Source organism: Pyxicephalus adspersus, chromosome 11 (assembly GCF_032062135.1).
Source record: "Pyxicephalus adspersus chromosome 11, UCB_Pads_2.0, whole genome shotgun sequence".
NCBI classification, from domain to species: domain Eukaryota; kingdom Metazoa; phylum Chordata; class Amphibia; order Anura; family Pyxicephalidae; genus Pyxicephalus; species Pyxicephalus adspersus.
The window spans coordinates 35,809,574-35,828,726 of NC_092868.1; the positions used below are offsets into that span (position 1 = coordinate 35,809,574).

Sequence of the window (19,153 nt, forward strand, 5' to 3'; positions counted from 1 at the left end):
GATCCTGTGCACTAGGCCACCGCAGGGTCCTGTTAATTCTCTTCAATGGTGTTGATTGCAACAGCAGGGAAGATCAGGCAAATAGCTGTCAGTCCTCTGCTCTGCAGTCTGCGGCATCCCCAGTTTTCCTTTGGCTGTGAATGATCTCTCGGCATCCCCCGCTCTGAGACTAGGTGTAGCTGAAAGGGGATTTAGAGCTATGCTAAGACTAATGAGCAGAGTAGTTCCTGATCTCAGTTCTGCTTTACCATTGGCTGGTGGGTCTTTATAGCCTCTCTGCTCCCAGTAACCAACGCCTGTTGCGTTAAGAAAGGTTGACTTGTGCTGCTGGTGTATAATTTTGTTTGGTTTACTGACTTTGCCTATTCCTGACCCGTGGATTGTATGCTGCCTGGACCCCAACTCTGCTTTTTATTTCCCCTTGGATACCATGTCTGGTGGACTGATCACCTGTGCATGACCTCTGGCTTAATATTCTGTATTTGCCTCTATAAGAATCTTGTACTACATTATCTGTGGATTCGTGGTCCTCTGCAAGCTCTTCCCCAGACACCATCCCTTGCACACAGAAGTCATGGGGCAACCGTGTGCTGTGAGGCACAACTAGTCTCCTGAGGTTGAGCGGGTACTAAAGGTGAAGACTGCGGTGTTAGATTGGGGGACTGCCATCTGATGAGTGTTGGACCAGGGCCTTACAATTAGTTCTGAAAAATTATCACCTAGCTCAGCAGAAAAGAAACAGATAAAATAAAAAAGACACATTAGTGTTTTTAAATCAAAAGTTTATTTAAAACAAAGGCATTTTGTAACAGAAACCAATAAATAAACATTTTGTAGAAGCCAAACCCTCAGAAATTCACATGAAGTTCATTTCCCAAGCCCAGATGGTACTGTATATGTTGATTTACATTCACAACTAATAAAAAATATTCTGAAACATACTACACTGTACTAGGTCAGTAAAAATGTTATTACTAACTGGCTCTCACTAATATAATTTTTTAAATATATTTTTATACCAAAATGCCAGCCCTAACTTTCCATATAAACTATAACCAATATCAAACAACTTTAAAGTGTAAATCCCATTAAAGCATTTTGTTTTTAAGTTTGAAGAGGGAAGGATTGAACTCTCAGTCAGGTTTTTTAACCATTTTGGTAAAGGTCTTCCTATTTCTTACATTGGTGATATTTTTCACTGATGTAGGAAGTAAATGGAATAGATGACATAGTATATGGCAATGAAAACATGTTCTAAAATGTGCATTTACTTTACATTCCAGTAACTCGGGCAAGAAGAAAAGGGAAAGGTCTCCATTAGCATAGTTATAAACATGTAGAACAACATCTAACTTTTACCTCCCTATCCAAATCTAAACAACATTATGTAGGGATTCTATTAGATTATTACAATACCATTTAAAAGCTTGTGGTTAATAAAACTCATCCAAAAACTGCTGGCACATTGTCAGTCATTATCCAAAATGAACTTAATTGTTTCATCGAGACCATCTTCAGGGCTTTTTAGAACCAGTTTCCTTTCATTGTCATCCCAACTAAAACCAAGGTAATAATTTCGTTTTACTGATGATTCAAAACGGAATGAATTTGGGTGCTCTGGACGAAATACTTTTTGATAAAAGATAATCTCACTTTCCGTCTCTGGAATGTGCTGTGGAAGTTCACGTTGCTGAAATAAGTAAAACAAAAGGGGTTATTACATTACTGAAACATATTCTTCCCTTCAAAAAAAATGCGTTTTTTGTAGGATTACTATTACTTGTGTGGCTGGTGAGTAATTAGAAACAGTTGTGTAGATATATTCTGTACAATGGTAAATAACAAATTTTGATGTACCCCTTGCCACAGAAATTACTTGAGCATAACTACCGGTAGTTAAGAACTGCACACTTGCATTGTTTAAATTGTACCTAAACTCATGAACAAAAATGTAATATTGCAGATTACTAGTCCTTAAAACAACACAAAGAAGATAAATTTGCATCTCTACCATCTCCCGCACTGCCAATCTCTATTTTACAGAAGAGGACCTGCTGCTTGAAGAAACTTCAGAACCTGGCTATCTCCAAATTTACCGGATCAGGTCACCAGGATTAGTGGATTGCATAAACATGCATGAGTATCTAGGTTTGTGTGCCAAGTTGGGCTATTTGCCCATGTGTGTGTGGCATGGTGTTTGGTAATGTTCCTTGTGCATGTCTATGCATTGTGCTGTACACAGCTATAAGAACTTGTGTCTGCAAAACCAATTAGGGCCGACCGGCTCCAATTAGTGATCTCCAATATTCATTACTGTGGAGTTCAGCTCTCCTGATCCATGCTTGACTTTGCTGTTCTAAATTACTCAAGTCTGACCTTCTGCTGCTGGATATCTCTTTGTGGACTTCAGATTTTTTGAATATTCTGCTGCCTGATCTTCTTTTTCGCTGACATTTGCTTTATTGACTATCCAGCTGCTGCTAATAAAATTCACCACTATAAGCCTTGGGCCTTCACACACTTCAAGGTATGTTGGACCCATGCTTCCCTTCCACAGGTTAGATCAGTTGGCCCTTATGTCTACTACTCCTACATTCTATAGTGATTTACCGTTTGGGTGCAGGAACCACACAATTTAAATAAAAAGAAAAACCCAGTTACATATAGTAAAAGATAAAGAAATGTAACCCCCATAGAAAATATGTAACATTCTATTAACGGTGTTATTACAGCTAGTATAGGTACTTATTCTCTGTTTAATATAGAAAGAGCCCCACACTGTTCAATATATTGATTATTTATTGGTCATAAAAGTCTAGACTTGTGTAATTATAGTGGACCACCAAAAATCTGAGTCATAAGGTTCCAGTTTTTATGAACTTCCTGATGTTCAGACCGTGCACCAAGAAAAATAGGGATGTGACACAAAGTTCACAAAGAGGTATAAGTTGTTTAGGCTGCAGCAGCAAAGCTTGCAGGGTATAAAGAACTTACGTTTTTAACATGAATTCCTTGGGTTCAAATGATCCAACTTTCTCCAGTTGCAAAACAAACAAGTTATTGAGGCACAGAAATTTTGAATGTAATACTGATAATATGTAAGTAATACTGTAAGTTATAAAAAGTATAAAATTTCTATCTGATATCAACTAAAATGTATAAAATTACCTTTGGTCATATACCAACCTCAAGAGTAATAGAGAAATCACTGTTAACACTCAGGATGTAGTTTATATTGTTTTCTTTGAAAGTGATTGCTACTGCCAGTCCTTTGGTGTGCAGAGCAAGTTCTCTGTACTTCTTCAAGAAGAATATGGGTTGGCTACCTTTAAAAAAATCATATAATTAAATTATGGTATAACCTGCCCATTAAAGGCTTTGCAAGAAAATAAACTGATTTGGGGTTCACTTGTCACAACTGGTCGACTTTCTCTTAACCCCTTTTACTGACTGCTGGCTAAAATAATACAATTTGTACTCACCTAAACCACCTACAAAACTTCATGGTTGCCAGCCCCTACAGGCTCAGGTCCTTTTGTCTCCCTCTGTTTGCAGGGTAGGGGTCCTTTTTTGGGTGTGTACTTCACTGGGGCATGGGTTGATGGAGAAGAATGTGGGCACAAAATTGCTTTTGGTCTTTTAGAACCCTTGCATCAAGATTTAGGGGTAGTTGCTCTTTCCAGGCACACCCTGGGCTGGATTTGTGAACATTACAGAACATGGTCCAGAGCAGCAGGACTGCTACAACTTGCACACAGACATAGACAGTTTGCTGCTTGTCAGTAGCACATTCCCATGCAGAGTATGAGCTGAATGCAGGTGGCACGACCATGCACTTTGTGCTCTTATCTATAAAACTGTGGGATAATGAACTGTAAGAGATCTACTTTTCATTCCTGCACTAATACACCCCTGCTACAGATTGGTCACTAGTCACAGAAATTGTAAGAGGCTTTAGATGACTCCTCCTGGCATAAGGATAGATCTCTTGCAGGGAGAGGTAGATAGGGGTACCTAAGGAGTACTAAAGCAAAATTAAACCTTAATATTAAAATGTTTCAATAATAAAAAAAATGAGCAGAAATTTATTTTTTTGCAGAAGAGACAGGCAAACTGCCAGTTTGCAGTCTGTTCTTTAATGTACACTGAATGGCACATGAATGCACATGGCATAGCTGGTTGCCAGAAATCATGGAACTCTCATGTGCATGTGTACCAGCTATATCTTTCTGGCTTGGCCAATCACGATGGGTTAAGATCCGGAATCTGGAGGAGGACAGGGTGAAGATGTCTGCACTGGCATTGGAGCAAGGAGTGATGAGATTTTAGATAAAAAGTTGCAAACAGGCAGGTTAGTTTATTTTAATGCAGAAGAGACATCCCCTGTTTCTTCTGTACAGAAATGACATGACCTATTCCTTCTGCAATAAACAAACTTACCTTCTTGCACTCTTGTAATGTTTAAGTCTATTTTTATTATTCTCATTGGTGCTAATAAGAATTAAGCTTGAAAGCGGAAGTAAACTAAAAAAAAAACAACTCACCTTTACCTTTGTATATTCGTTAATCCCTCCGGAGGTTTCCTAGATCAGGTCCCACGTTGTCCTGGCATTCTCCTTCGTCTCAGACCTACCCTACCCTTTTAGGTAAGGTATAAATTTCAGTTTAGGTCCTCCTTAAGAAGATACATATCATTCAATTACAAAAAAGTCATGTTGGCAATAAAGTAATGCATACCATCAGTTTCTTCTGTATCTCTAAAAGATTGAAATGCAACAAGGGACCTTTCCGGGTATGGAATCAATGTTTGATTTAGGATGTTTTTAAAACTGCAAGGAACACTTTCGCTGGATCCCCACTTAAAGGCATCCACTTCATCTGTAAATATCAAATAATTTAGTGACAATGTCATATAGAAATACAATAGTCCTAACATTTGGGAGTTTTTGAGATGTATCATGCAATAATCTCATGTTTATGAGGAACTTTTGACCCTACAACCTGGCACCTTAGACAGATTAGAAAACCTTAACCATTCATTACTCCATTAAAAAAAAAAGCAGAACCACATGGTTTTGCCAGTTCCTCCTATATCCTTCCTCTTTCCCTTTCATTGCCAAGAAAAAGAATGTGTTGCTAAGCCAATCAGTTTAGGCTGATCTTGTATGTTAATGGTGGAGGGATCCTTTATACGATGACATTCTAGATGTGAAGACCAACATAGTATAGAAGTTGTAGGAATAATAGATACATAAATGGGAAATTGTCTGTGCTAACAGGAATTTGACTGTAAGGGCATGGTTTATTAAAGCCCTCCAAGGCTGGAGAGGATACCCTTTTATCAGTGAACCTGGGTGATCCAGCAAACCTGGATTTTTTTTAAAGTCATTTGCTTTTTGTTAACAAATGTTTTAAATCCTGGATCAGACCAATTTCAGGTTTGCTGGATCACCCAGCTTCACTGATGGTGTATCCTCTCCAGCCTTGGAGGGCTTTAATAAATCAGGCCCTATGTTTCCAAAGCCAATTGAACATTTGCAGGTTAAAAATGTCCACCAGACTCGGGTATCATACTGTGCATACACTCTACAACAGCAAGGCTTTGCAGTAGTAGAAAAACTTTTGCATGAAGAAATATGTTTACTTCCCCTTACAAACATTTCCGATAGTACTACCTTACAAAAAAGGCCGAATGACCGGGTGTTACTATGAGTACAAAGTAAACAGCTTGCACTGCGTGTTTGATTTATGAATCAAGTTCCTCCAAATACACTATAGCATGCTCTTTACACTCATGAACAATTGTCTATCATTATTGCAGCCAAGAATAACAGGAAATTAATAGTATTTGTAACATTTTGGGGAAGAGGGTGTACACAGTCATAAGCAGCGTTTTTTAGTTAAACAATGTCTTCAAAATAGTTTCTGTATAGAACTGTAATTTGCTACAACTGTTTTTTAAATTACCTTATAGAAAAAGTTTAAGAACATTTACTGTGACACATGTAGGGATTGAGAAGAATCACATTATGTGGGTAATCAAGACATTCAGTAGCATGCTTAGCACATTTTTTTTTTTGCTTACCTTGATATGAACACATTATAGGCTTCAAGTAGGTACTCATCTTCCGCTACAACAAAGCTACAAATAGAGAAATAATTAGACAAAGTGATAGCTACAGATACATTGAACTTACTATGGACCCTGACAGATCATTTTTTTCTGAGAAATTAAAACATTAAAAAAAAGTTACCAGCCAATGGAAGCCAGGAACCAATGTTCCCACTGCTCCTATGATTGGTAAGTGTGGAAGCCAAAGGTCTAAAGCTGTAAAGGATAATAAGCCAATGTCAGGATCTACACTAGAAAATGAGTCAAACAAGACGAGGCCAAAAAACAATACTCCATAGACTGGTATTGTAATAGACTGGTTGTTGTAGTGGATGGAATTACCTGCAGTGACTTTGATCACTACATTTTTGGAATAGGTTTGTTACAAAAGTATCATCCTTCTTGCAGTTAGAGTCTTTACTTTTTTATTTTTCTTTAATTCTGCATTATTAGAAATCCTTATCTGACTTATCTCCTAAAATACAGTAAAAAAGGTATGGGTTACCAGTCACTGAGAGCCACCTGGGAAGTCAGCTGTTCCCACTGCCCCTCAGAACTTAATGTGGACAGGACCATGCCTAGTAACCAATAGCAATAATGAAAAGGAAGCCAAGGGTTAAAAACTGGATTGGTGCACACACAGTGGGACTGGTTTATTAAAGCTCTTCAAGGCTGGAAAGGACACATTTTCATCAGTGAACCCAGGTGATCTGACAAACCTGGAATGAATCTGGGTCAGGATTGAAAACATTTGCTAACAAATAGCAAATGCCTTTTAGGAAATCCATTCCCCAGGTTCACTGACAAGGTGTATTCTCTCCAGCCTTAGCTATAATTAATCAGGCCTTTTATACCACAGTTGTACTAAGGCAGCTCATTCATTCAAGTTGCCTAATGTACTAAAAACACACCAAATATGTGCACTGCACCTCAATGCACATGCTTGTGTTTGGATGCCAATCGAAATGAATGCCCCAATATTTCATGTAAGCAAATAACATTAATTCTTACAATGCAATAATATGAATATGTCATCCTCTAAATAGGCTAAGCTGACCCTGCTTCCACCTTCCAGCATTGCCAAAATAGCCTGAAACTGTATAACTCTGACTTGTTAAAAAAAGAGAACTGCTAGCTAGAGCTTTTCTACATATTATTTTGAAGCTTTGCTCACTCCCTCCCTATTTTACACACAGTGTTGGCATGTGAAAACAGCTTCAATGAGTGAAACAGAAATGTATTTACACCAGTACAGGTAAGAGTCTAATGTCAAGTCAAATTTAGGTACTTACACTTCACGAATGTAAAAAAAAACATGTTTCAACAAATGTTCATAAATACAGAGAGAGAGAGAATTATAGTATTATTATAATTTATGTGGCTAACCTTCTCTATATATAAAACTATAAAGTTGATTTAGTGGACAAGGAATACCATTAACCTTTCCATACTTTTTATATATATTTGTTATGGATGAAAGAACCATGTAAATACCTCTACTAAATGGCAGCTACTGGAGGCAAGTAAACTAATTCTGGACGTGAGGTGCTAGGGATAGTAGGGGGCTTTCAAATGTGAAAATAAAAAAATACATAAAAAATATGTAAATCAACACCACAAGCATCACAATAATTGTTAGTACCAAGCTTATTTTACAGAATAAATGCACTGCTCATAACTATAAAAGTTGCAAAGTCGAAACCTGTCTTTAATTGTTCAGAAGGGTATATAAAACTTTATCGCATGTATACATTTCTCTATGCAAGCTACACTTAAACAAATGAGCAAAGTGTGTATTTAAATAGGTAATATACAAAACTCTTAGAACTCCATTCTAAATAAAATGTCAGATTTTGTTGTACAGAGAATCCCCTATTGTGAATTCTATTAAAACATAGGTCAGTCATCTTCCCTTACTGATGTGCTTGTACCCATTATGACCTATTCATACACACAATTGGAATCAGAAGTCATTAGGCAAAGGTTGTTGAAGTTTAATGTCTGGTTATCTAATCATCTGCATGCATCAGTGCATGGAGTCTTTGAGAACAACCTATCTGTAGCAATTAATCTATGTATGAAACATAGAAAAACTACATCTGACCTTAATAAAATAATACTGCAATATTTTGATCAATAAGAATTAACTTACCAGTCAACTTTTTCTGAACAAAGAAACAGAGGACACACTTCTGTTATGAGTTCTGGTTTGTGTAAAGAGCTTAGCCAGACAGTGAAAAATAAATAATGCCTATTTCCTCTGGGTGGAGTCTGGTCCTTCCACCAACCCACCATCTACATGACAACAGCTGGGTTTAATTTATCAGCATTGGGATTACTTTGGCATGATAAAGTAGGGTGGAGGACAGTCAGTGGAAAAAAGGAAAACTCAAAAAATGAATCAGAATTCTCTATTTTTAGCCCAGTGAGTCCCACAAGGCTTGGCTTCCCTGTTCTTTCCAGTGCTTGCCATTCCTTCAGTGCCACCATCGTCTTTCTTCCTGGTTTTTCACGTCACCTGAACTCGCACTGCGCGAGTGCCTTTCTGAAAGTGTAAATCTAAAGTGCTGAACTCCCTGTGCATGCGTGAGATTGGCACTTTTTTTACATTATTGGGAAGCCCCTAATGATGTACGCCTGAACTTGGGCATGCGCAGAAGGAGCAGCCTACAACCTCCTGGGATATGTGACGCAAGTATCCCAGGAGGCTGCAGGTTTCCCCTTCTGTCTATACTGCTACAGCAGAGGGGTCCTTCCTAAAAAATGTAAAGAAAAATCATTAAAAAAAGACATATTTACAATATTTTAAAAGGATTGCCACCCTTTTATATAATGTTAATAATGTGGTGATAGGTCTACTTACAATCCACAATATGTCACTAGACCTAAGGATATACAATTTCATAAGAAAACACATTAGCACAATGCTGGAGCAACTACTAATTAGATTTGGGATGCTCAGTATGACTCTCTCTTAATAAATGCTAGTAAACCCTAAACATCAAAATGTTATAATCAACGTTACAATGAAAAGTCTTGTAGGAAAAAAGTTTAAAACTATATATACCTTATAACTGACTTCCAAAAAGACTTTCAAGCACTGAACATCCTAAATCTTATCAGAAAGTGGTCCAGCAAACTGAAGTTGTGTCTTGCAATATTTAGGATCCTTAGTATGATAAGGATCCCTCTAGAAGGTTAGTGACATCAGGTCAAAGTTTTCACTTTCTAAACTTTTAACTAAACTGTGGGGTCCACATATCATAGTGGAATGATTGTAATCTAGTACTGGTAAGTTTAGAATATACCATTTTGGAGAAGGCCATATAACACTGATTTATTTTATCAGACCTAGGTAGATTAAAAAGATTTATTTTATTTTACATACAAAGTCCTACAGCTGCTAGGGAAACAGCACTGGGCTTGTTGTGTCAATACAACCAGCTACTTAGACCTTAATATTTTCAAGGATCTGAATAATAAACAGACAAGGTGTCATCAGCGCTATGCCATATTCAATAAGTGCCTAATTCACTTCCCAACACAGGTGAATAAAAGTAACATGACAGCACCTTGTTGCTCTCTGTGTGAAGTGGTTCCTCAGGTGCTGTTTTTTATTACTGTATTAATTCTGGTTAATGTCCCAGGAAGGGAGCCCCTCTGCTAACAGAGACCCTGTCCTGGGTGGAGGCACTGCCAGCTTTATTAGTATCCTCACTCATTTACATGACCCCCCATAACAGGGCTACATTTGGAGGCAATGCTGAGATGGTAGTGGGATACAGCAATAGAAGGGAAACTCAATGCACAGTGACGCCCTCAATCTGCACCTAGGAGAAGGTACTTACCTTCTTTACTTCCCCAGCAGGTTCATGTAAAGGAAGAACCAGGGTCACCTGCTTATACTGGCAGCATGGCTAGTGATGGTAGTCTATCCAATGATAATGCAATTTGTACTTTTACCAAACTCACTGAGATGTTAGCACAAGGCCTTCAGGCAGCACAATATAGGAAAAAAAAATATTCTCTGGTAATGTGCCTGTGCCCCAAGGGAAAGAGAGTTTTGAGATATGGAAAGAACATACTCTTCAGTGCCTGAAGGAGTGGACTTGTTTAGAAGAAGGGAAAAGACAGCATGTCACAGAAAGTCTGCGGTCCCCAGGTGCAGAATTAATCCGTTTGTACAGGGACACTCAGAAGGGTGCAAGTGCAGCTGACTACATAGAGGTACTTTCTGATCATTTTGAACAAATATTTGCTGATTACCATTTGACACGTCAGAAAGAAGGGGATACTTTATTAATAGACTACAGTTACTTCTGTCCTGACTTGTATATCATACCGCTATATGCCCTTCTGAAGTGGATTCTATGGAAAAAATTTAAACCAAAGTTAGGAGGGCCTGTCATAGGAGCTAAATCTGTTGTTGAAGTTACCGTTACTGGGCATACTACTCCAGCTTTGTTTGACACCAGATCTCAAGTCACACTTATTTACCGCTCCTTTTATGAAAAATATCTGAGCAGCGTACCCCTTCAATCTAGAGAACAGATGGAGCTGTGGGGCTTGAACTCTGTGTCTTATCCTGTTGATGGAAGGTTACAGGTGATTGTGACTGTCCCGAGCTTACAGGATAGGGGTGTTACTTCTATGGAAAACATGGCCTTGGTCTGTCCAGACACCGGAGACCCTTGTGCAGTACCTGTGATATTGGGTACCAACTGCCAGGCAGTACATGGTGCTTTATAGATGTTTCTTGAAGTAGATAGAGCTGTTTCCTCTGGTCAAGGTGAAATGCCCTCAGACCTTAAAGAGCTCTGCGATGTCCTCTCGATTAGCTACCAGCATGGTGTGGTGTACCACATCGGTGAACATCCAGTGGAGATTTCACCAGGGGGAGAAAGAATTTTGAGGGTAGCCTCCGGCATTCCCCCTGAACTGCTTGGGGATGGGAGGTACATCCTCATGCAAACCCCTGAGAAAATACCAACCAAAGAAGGATGGATGGTGATCCCTGAGAGAAAGGATTGGAGATCCTGAGTAGAGTTATCCACAGTTGTGACTGTGAGAAATTGTTCCCCCCATCCTGTTGTGATTGGTCCACCAGGATGTGGCGTGAACCCATATGTTGAAGTGTACCCATATGTTGAAGTGTACAGAGCTCAAGTCAGAGGTCAGAGACACACCCTCTTCCCTCAAGTGTGATTTAAATGATCCTAATTTGTCAGAGACCTGGAACAAGAAATTGACAGACCTGCTGTCTGATTTGCTAGAAGTGTTCCCTTTACAGATGAAATGGATGTGGGCTGTGCTAAGAGTGCTCAACACACTTTTCGACTTACAGATGCTACTCCTTTTTGAGAGAGACCCCGGGCGGTAGCAGCAAACGATGCTGACTAAGACAAACCTTACACCAGATGAAGTCCCAGTGAATTTAAATAGACAGTAAAAGTCCTTATGCCTCTCCCATTGTGGTGGTAAGAAAAAAATGTGGATCAACGTCCCTTTGGAGATAGCTGGACACCTGCATGTGAAGAGGCCTTTACTTAACTGAAGAAGAAGTTGACCGAAGCACCAGTATTGGTGTACGCTGATGCAAGGAAGCTCTATGTGCTTCATGTTGATGCTAGCTTTGAAGGACTGGGTGGTGTGTTGCACCAAGAATATCCAGCTGGACTACGGTCTATTGCTTACATTAGTAGGAGCCTCACCCCTGGTGAACGTAATTATCCAGTACACAAGTTGGAATTTTTGGCGCTCAAGTTGGCCATTGTGGATAAGCTACATGATTATTTGTACGAAGCTACATTTGAAATGAGCACAGATAATACCCCATTGACCTATGTCCTAACTACAGCAAAATTTGATGCTACAGGGCATAGATGGTTGGCAGCCTTATCCAACTATCAGTTTACCCTAAAGTATAAACCAGGTCCAAAGAACATTGGGGCTGATGCTTGATCTAGACGCCCATGTCTAACTCCTAACACAGAACACAGAGCAAGGGAGGAAGTCCCTAGTCCTGGTGTGGGAGCCTTGTGTGCTATGGCAGCACTCGCTGAAGATCAGATCGCTTTCTCTGAGATATGGTTCATAGATTCGATAGAAAATGGGCCTGAGGCAGTGCCTGATATATTTGCCTAATCTGTTGCATTGGGATCATTCAATAAAAGTTCTATATTTCCAAATCAATGATGATTAACAGTCAAAAGGCTGATCCTATAATTGGACCCCTGTATCGGGCAGTAAGTGCCAATGATCCAGGAATGTATCATTACCTACTGAGTGTGGTCCACTCCTGGGAGACTGGGAGAAGTTTGAGATAGACAAGGGTCTGCTCTATCGTGTGATTCTGTATCATGACCGTCTTGGAAGACATCAGCTAGTTCTCCTCTATTGTTTTCGGAAGATGGTCTTCCGAAATCTACATGACCATCATGGTCACCTTGGTCTTGAAAAGACTTATGGCTTGGTGCAAGACCGATTCTACTGGCTCAGGATGAGAGAAACCGTGACAAGTCTTTGCAGACACTGCCTTAGATGCTTACTGAGGAAAGCACTGCCAACTAGAGCTGCTCCAATGGGGCATTTACGCGGTTCAGGTTCCATAGATTTAGTCTGCATAGATTTTCTTTGCATTGACAATGATTCAAGAAGTACTGATAATGTATTGGTGGTGACTGACCACTTTATTCGATATGCCAAAGCCTTTCCTACTAAAGATGAAAAGGCAATTACAGTTGCCAAAGTACTCTGGGAAAAGTATTTTATCCATTATGGCCTACCCCATTGGGTGCATTCCGATCAAGGGAAAGATTTTGAAAGCAAGTTGCATAAGCAGTTACTTCAGCTACTGAACATCCATAAGAGCCGAACCCCACCTTACCATCCTGAAGGTGATGCTCTTTCTGAAAGATTTAACAGGACATTACTGGACATGTTGGGCACAGTACAATTTCATGATAAGCGTGCCTGGAGCCGTAAGGTTGAAGCCATGGTCCATGCTTACAACCGTACAAGACATGAGAGAATAGGATTTTCTCCCTACTTTTTGATGTTTGGAGGACAACCCCGATTACCTATTGACCTATTGTTAGGGGTTTCTACTGACGGAGTGAGCAACAACAGCCATTATCAGTATGTGGCCCGTCTGAAACATACCTTCATGTCTGCTTACTGTTTAGCTAAAGAGAATGCAGCCAAGGTAAATGAGGGAAACAAAAGACAATATGATCTTCATGTTAGATTCCTTGCTTTGAACCAAGGTGACCGAGTTCTTTTAGGAAATCTTGGAGCCTTTGGAAAGCATAAACTGACAGGCGGATGGCGAAAGGACATTTTTACAGTGGTGGAAAAACTACCTGGGATTCCAGTATATAAAATTAAGGGACCAGAAGGAAGAGTCAAAGCTTGGCATAGGAATCACCTGTTGCCTATTCCCCAAGTCAGAGATGAAGATGTTGCAAATGACACTCCAGAGCGTGAACCGCTTTAGCCTCAGGGGGATGTTTCACCTGACCTTCCTGATACCAATGAGAGTGATTGGACTGTAGTTCCTGAAAGTTCTAGCCCAACCACCATGTCTTCCCCAAGAGACCAATTGAATCCTAGATGTCCAGAGTTTGTGCCTACATCAGTGGGTACACCCAGTCAGACACACAGTCATCTGACAACCAGTGAATCCGTTACTATGATTATTAGTCCTAGTTCAGTTCCCGAAAACATGGGATTACCTCAGAGAAAGGTGCGCGGGGGGAGAGAGTTAGCCATCCCCAACCTATTCTAACGTATGATGCTTTGGGTCATCCCAGGTTCATCAGCCAGCCCCAATTATACCATGCTTGGGTAGGGGCAGTCTCTAATTTGCTTAACATGCTACCAGTCTTTGCTTATCCTGGCACATATTGTTACTAATGCATTATTCTTTCACAGCAAGCCATTGTAATGGAAATAGAGGACGACACTGTTACTTTGAACTAAAGTTGATTATAAATATTATGTATCTTTGCCGGGACGTAAAGATTTCACAAGGGAGAGTGTGTAGGGGACTGCCTTTTTCTATCTGTTAGCTGAATTGTAACTTTGTAAAAGGTAAATAAAGTTGTTGAAGTGTTTCCTGCCCGTGATAGTGGCCTTAGAAACCCCACCAGGATATAGAGAAATGCAGGAAGTACAGGGATAGAGATGAGAACATGTGTTCAGTCAGGGTAGGTGCCTGCATTCTTTCCAGAACACACTGACTGCTGTGTCTGTGCATTGCAGTATTATATTATTACCCTCTGTGTTAATGGGGTATATGTGATATCTGTTATCAGAGATCACTTAGGGAAATCCCTACTGTCAGTGTATCAGCTACATACACAAATATATATTAGCTCTGCCCTTTCAGTTATTCCTGCTGATCTGCACCCTCTGTCTAGTTACATCTAGCATAGGTTAGGTATCCGATGGCCCATAGGTAACTGTAACTTTGCTACAATCAACTCCAGAGGCCTCTGCAACTCATCCTGACACTGATCATAACTGTATATATACCCGGGTATATCTGTGCACAATTCTCCGCAGGACACTGCGCTTGATGCTTGATTTGTATACTTTATGTTTATGGATTGTAAATATTGTTATTACTGTTTTTTAGATATAAAGCTTACAAATACTCCAACCTGTGTGTTCATTTAGCTGCAATGGTTAATGTTGTATGCTGGGTGTAGTGGTTCTCCAGGTGCTGTTTTATATTACTGGTATTAATTCTGGTTAATGTCCCAGGAAGGAGCCCCTCTGCTAACAGAGACCCTGTCCTGGGTGGAGGCACTGCCAACTTTATTAGTATCCTCACTCTTCAACATAGCGAAGGCCCAGGATCCTCTCTGAGGGTCGTCTGTCGGAAGATTTCTTCCACTTGCCGATCTCACTGCGCATGCATTGCTCACTGCAATTTTTTTAACACTAACAAACAACATTTTTACTTTAAATAAAAGGGTTGTCCACCCTTTTATGTAAAGTAAAAATTCTGAGTTTAGGTATGCTTTAGGTCAAAGCCAAGTTAGTGGAAGGAAATAATGATGCCTCATTCATAATTGTAAGACACAACACGAGATGATCGGTTTATTTTTTTTCTGGTGGATTCCCTGATTTGGGAGAAAGATTTTTCATTCTTCCTCAGCAGATTGCGGCACGGTTCCCAAAAGTAACGTTGCTTTTGACCATGCAGTTTTCTTTGAAGATGTACTATGGTTTAAAAATTTAACTTTTTGGTGATATACAGTATGATAGACAGATTTTCACTCAAAATGACAGATTTTCACTCAAAATGGTCATTGTTCATCTTGGATGAAAATTATCTAGCATATGTACGTAGTTTTATTATTGATTGACTGGGTTTTAGCTGCTGCTGGGAAGGGGGCAACATTGTTTCTTTTCTTTTTTAGTGGCCAGAGTTCTGTTTTAATCCATACTATGCCTTTTTAGAAAGGGTTATCAGACTTCCTTTTTGTTGATCATTTTATCATTAGACACAACAGAGCTGAGTCACAATGAACTGTAGTAACAACTTACGAAATCCAAAAAAATAACTTTAGTAAGCAGATTTTTCTTTTTTTTCAACACTGCACTACTATTAAAATTTCCTGTCATCATATTTATATACTGGTAAATCCAACATAAATATAAGCTGTCCATTTTGTTTTCTTTCTTTATTCTTTTCTTTCAACACTGCAGTATACATTTACAGACTGAATTCTCATTCAAGTCATTCCTATATAGTACTTTCCCTTTCTACCTGCCACATTACACTTTCTTGCATACTCTACCATCTCTAAACACTCACTCAGGTTTTTCATAACACAACTAAACTCCTAGCTAACTTCATATTCTAAATATACATCCTTTCATTATTTATCTAGGCTACCCCCCCCCACCAAACAGCTTATACATTCACCACCTAATTCAGAACATTTGCTTTTCCTACCTCGCAAGTGTGTTAATACCTCTGAGGAAGCTCATTTTGGGTGAAGCGTGTCGATAAACTCCATTCATGCACACGCGATTTACTAAGTTGTCTAGTGCTAGTTTATGGCCTTTACTTTGTCTACTGTTTTAGGACTTTTGTTTTCTGATTCTAACCTACAACGAATACAAACCTTCTTGCATGCCAAAATAACCCTCTGTCTGTGTATCCTTTATCATTATCTGTCCACTGAGACTTACAGATTGTGCACATCCATTCTTCAAACAGGACCCCCTGGCCAGGATCCCATGCCTCAAACAGACAAAACCTGGACCGCTGCTATTTACAGCCTTAAAATAGCAAAATACCATAGCTGGTGCATCCTGTCTCAGACATCCCCTGGTTATCTGGGGTTGCTTGTCACTATATAGAATATCACAAATTTAGTAATGTTTTAAAATGGGGAATAAAACACATTATTGGGTTCAGGATCACCATGGTCCAGATCAGACATGCAGAACCTTATTTCTAAAAAAGTAAAAGAAAAGCATACCCCAAGGCCATTGCCCACAATTCAGTGATCATTAAGCAATAATAAATAACCGCTTATGAATGTGGTTTGGATAAAAGAATAAGTCTTATGGTTCTTTTAGGCCAAAGTACAGCCACAAGCCCTGTATACTAAAGAGCATCTTTTAGTTGTTGTTTCCTTCTCGAATCTGGTCCATTCTTGTGGTCTGGGCATGAAGTAAGGTACCTAAAAATATATGCACAGTTGCAGTATTAGATTTTACTGTGTACGGGGAATGATCACATGTTAAAGGTACCCTATAAATGTTGCTTCCTGTATAAACTAGAACCTTTGCATATTCGACTCAAAATTTATCTGTCATTAATGTAAAGATCTTAAAAGCAATATTGCACACATGATGCATTATTGAGCAGAAGGAGAGCAAACTGAAAAAAATAAATACTCAAAACATCTGGGAAACAATAATCACCATGCAGAATTTCAAGAATTGAGATGCTGTTGCATCAACCTAATGGAAATAAATACTATATCAGCAGTTCTCTTTTCATGTAATAACATCATCAGACTTACTCACATTGTTGCATTCAACTTCTGACAAGGTACTAGAATGTTAGTATTGGCTGAGAATCAGCAAAATGAACCACAAACTTACTTGGAAACTCCCAATCTGAAAAGCTGCTAAAATAATATTGGCCGGAAGGTCATGGACTTTACATAATCTACACTGATGATTCAGGAGAAGAGCAGTAAAGTTAGCCTCTGTTTGGGAAATTTCATCACTTTGTCTCCAAATCAATACAAAAAGTCAATGAGTTAATAAAAAATCAGCATCCAACTATGAATAAAATATCATCTCATGGCTGCTAAGTTTGAAATATAGTTTATTGTTGGCAAGGGATTAATAAATCAAATTATGACATTTTTATTAGGGTGAAGTAGAGACAGAAAATAAAATTTCTTAAATAAATGTTGTAGTTGATGAAAAAATTCATTTATCAGCTGCTAGTTTTAGTTTTGGACTGTAATCACATATAGCAGACACATCAAGCGAATATCACCATACACCACATGAACCACATGAAAAAAATTGCTGGCCATTAGCATAACATTACTCTTCACACCAAGCACCAAAAACCTAATAACGTCTCTCCAATTGACATTTAACCAATAAATTGTCTCCTGTCATATTCAAGACCCACAACATTGAGACCTTTTTATCTAATAAAATCATAGAGTGTTGAACAGCACTAAATATTTGATTAATTTTACAGTATTTACCACTGCTGCCCCGTATTGGGAAACCCACTGTTTCCCCTGGTATTTAGTAACCAGAGGAATTCACATGGTGGGATCTCAAAACTTCTATATAAATATATATAAAGTATATTTCGAAAACTTTTTTTGTAGTTGTCAGACATCAATACAAATGCCAACCACCTAATACAAAATTCTACAGATATATGGAAAAACATGGAATTTCAGTGCTCATTAGAGATACAATTATTGACGTTAAACTGACTACCTTTGAATGCATTTGTTATTATAGCTCCCCAATTCCATAACCTTCAGTATTTCAATTGTTTTGTTTTGTCTTATTACATTATCAGTCCATGCTGCACATACTAACATTTACAAATGGAAGAATGGTCTCAATGATTCTAAATTCAAAGAGGACTAGCAAAAAGTTTGGTCCACAGATGCCTTAAACACATGTATTAGAGGAGGTGATGCTGGTTGGAGATGTAATGAATTAATGATAGGCATGTGCAAAGGTGAGCATTGTAGGGGTAATTCAGAATTCTCCATCCATATATATCAGTTTGCCAAACCCTCTAATGGACAGTATATAAAATTTAAACAACTAGAGAGAGGGATTTATAACAATATTCAATAAATAATAATATATTGAATATTGCCATAAATCTTTGTCCAAAGGTAAATAGGCTCTGTAAATAAAAAAGTTCCACTTCAATTTCTAGGGACTTATGGTTGGCAGTCCTCCATCTTGAGACATCTTGCTGCTAATATAATAATAGTCTGGCAAACTTTATTTTTTTAGCAAGTAATTAACTGGAAACCATGCTTGGAGAAAACAGTTAAACATTTTAAAGAGCTATGATGGCTCTTTTTTCATGAATGCAAATTTAACTAAAATAATTACTGATTCATTTCAAAAATTAGTGAAGATATGGATCTATAGATTAAATACGCTTGCCCTTAACTATACACTGGGAGCTTGACATTCTTATACCAGATTACATCAAAGAATTAAAGGATAAAGTAACTCCAACACCATACTGTTCTGTCCCCTTCTTTTTTAGTATACTATGTAACTCCCATATACATACATGCTATTTACACCTTCTGAAGGGCTATTTCAGGCCTGCCCAACCTTGTACATCTGTTTATATGCTTGTTTATTGTATCAAAAGAGACTACTTAGGATGTACACTAATCAAGCACTCACAATGCATTGAAAAGCAAAAAGGTGCTCTGCTGCAATCTGTAAAGAAAGGGGTATTGCAAATTTATGGTGGTGGTGGTGGTGGGGGGGGTGCAAATT

The 19,153-nt window shown here is 38.7% G+C and overlaps 2 protein-coding genes across 4 annotated transcripts in view; both read right to left on the reverse strand.

Annotated features, from left to right (window-relative positions):
- Positions 1 to 19,153, reverse strand: part of PCSK7 (proprotein convertase subtilisin/kexin type 7) — a 501,704-nt gene that overhangs the window by 186,755 nt on the left and 295,796 nt on the right. The window lies entirely within an intron of this gene.
- The window catches only part of IL18 (interleukin 18), a 22,755-nt gene continuing 4,367 nt past the window's right edge, over positions 766 to 19,153 (reverse strand). For 2 of the 3 annotated variants that reach the window (XM_072426160.1, XM_072426161.1), the window contains exons 3-6: positions 6,086 to 6,142; positions 4,738 to 4,878; positions 3,187 to 3,326; positions 766 to 1,690 (exon numbers count right to left, since the gene is read on the reverse strand). In XM_072426160.1, coding sequence (XP_072282261.1) covers positions 1,469 to 1,690; positions 3,187 to 3,326; positions 4,738 to 4,878; positions 6,086 to 6,125 — 543 coding nt within the window. In that variant the 5' untranslated portion in view covers positions 6,126 to 6,142 and the 3' untranslated portion in view covers positions 766 to 1,468. Of the gene's footprint in view, positions 1,691 to 3,186; positions 3,327 to 4,737; positions 4,879 to 6,085; positions 6,143 to 8,264; positions 8,319 to 19,153 lie in introns of those variants that run through there. The other variant, XM_072426162.1, reaches the window with a different exon arrangement.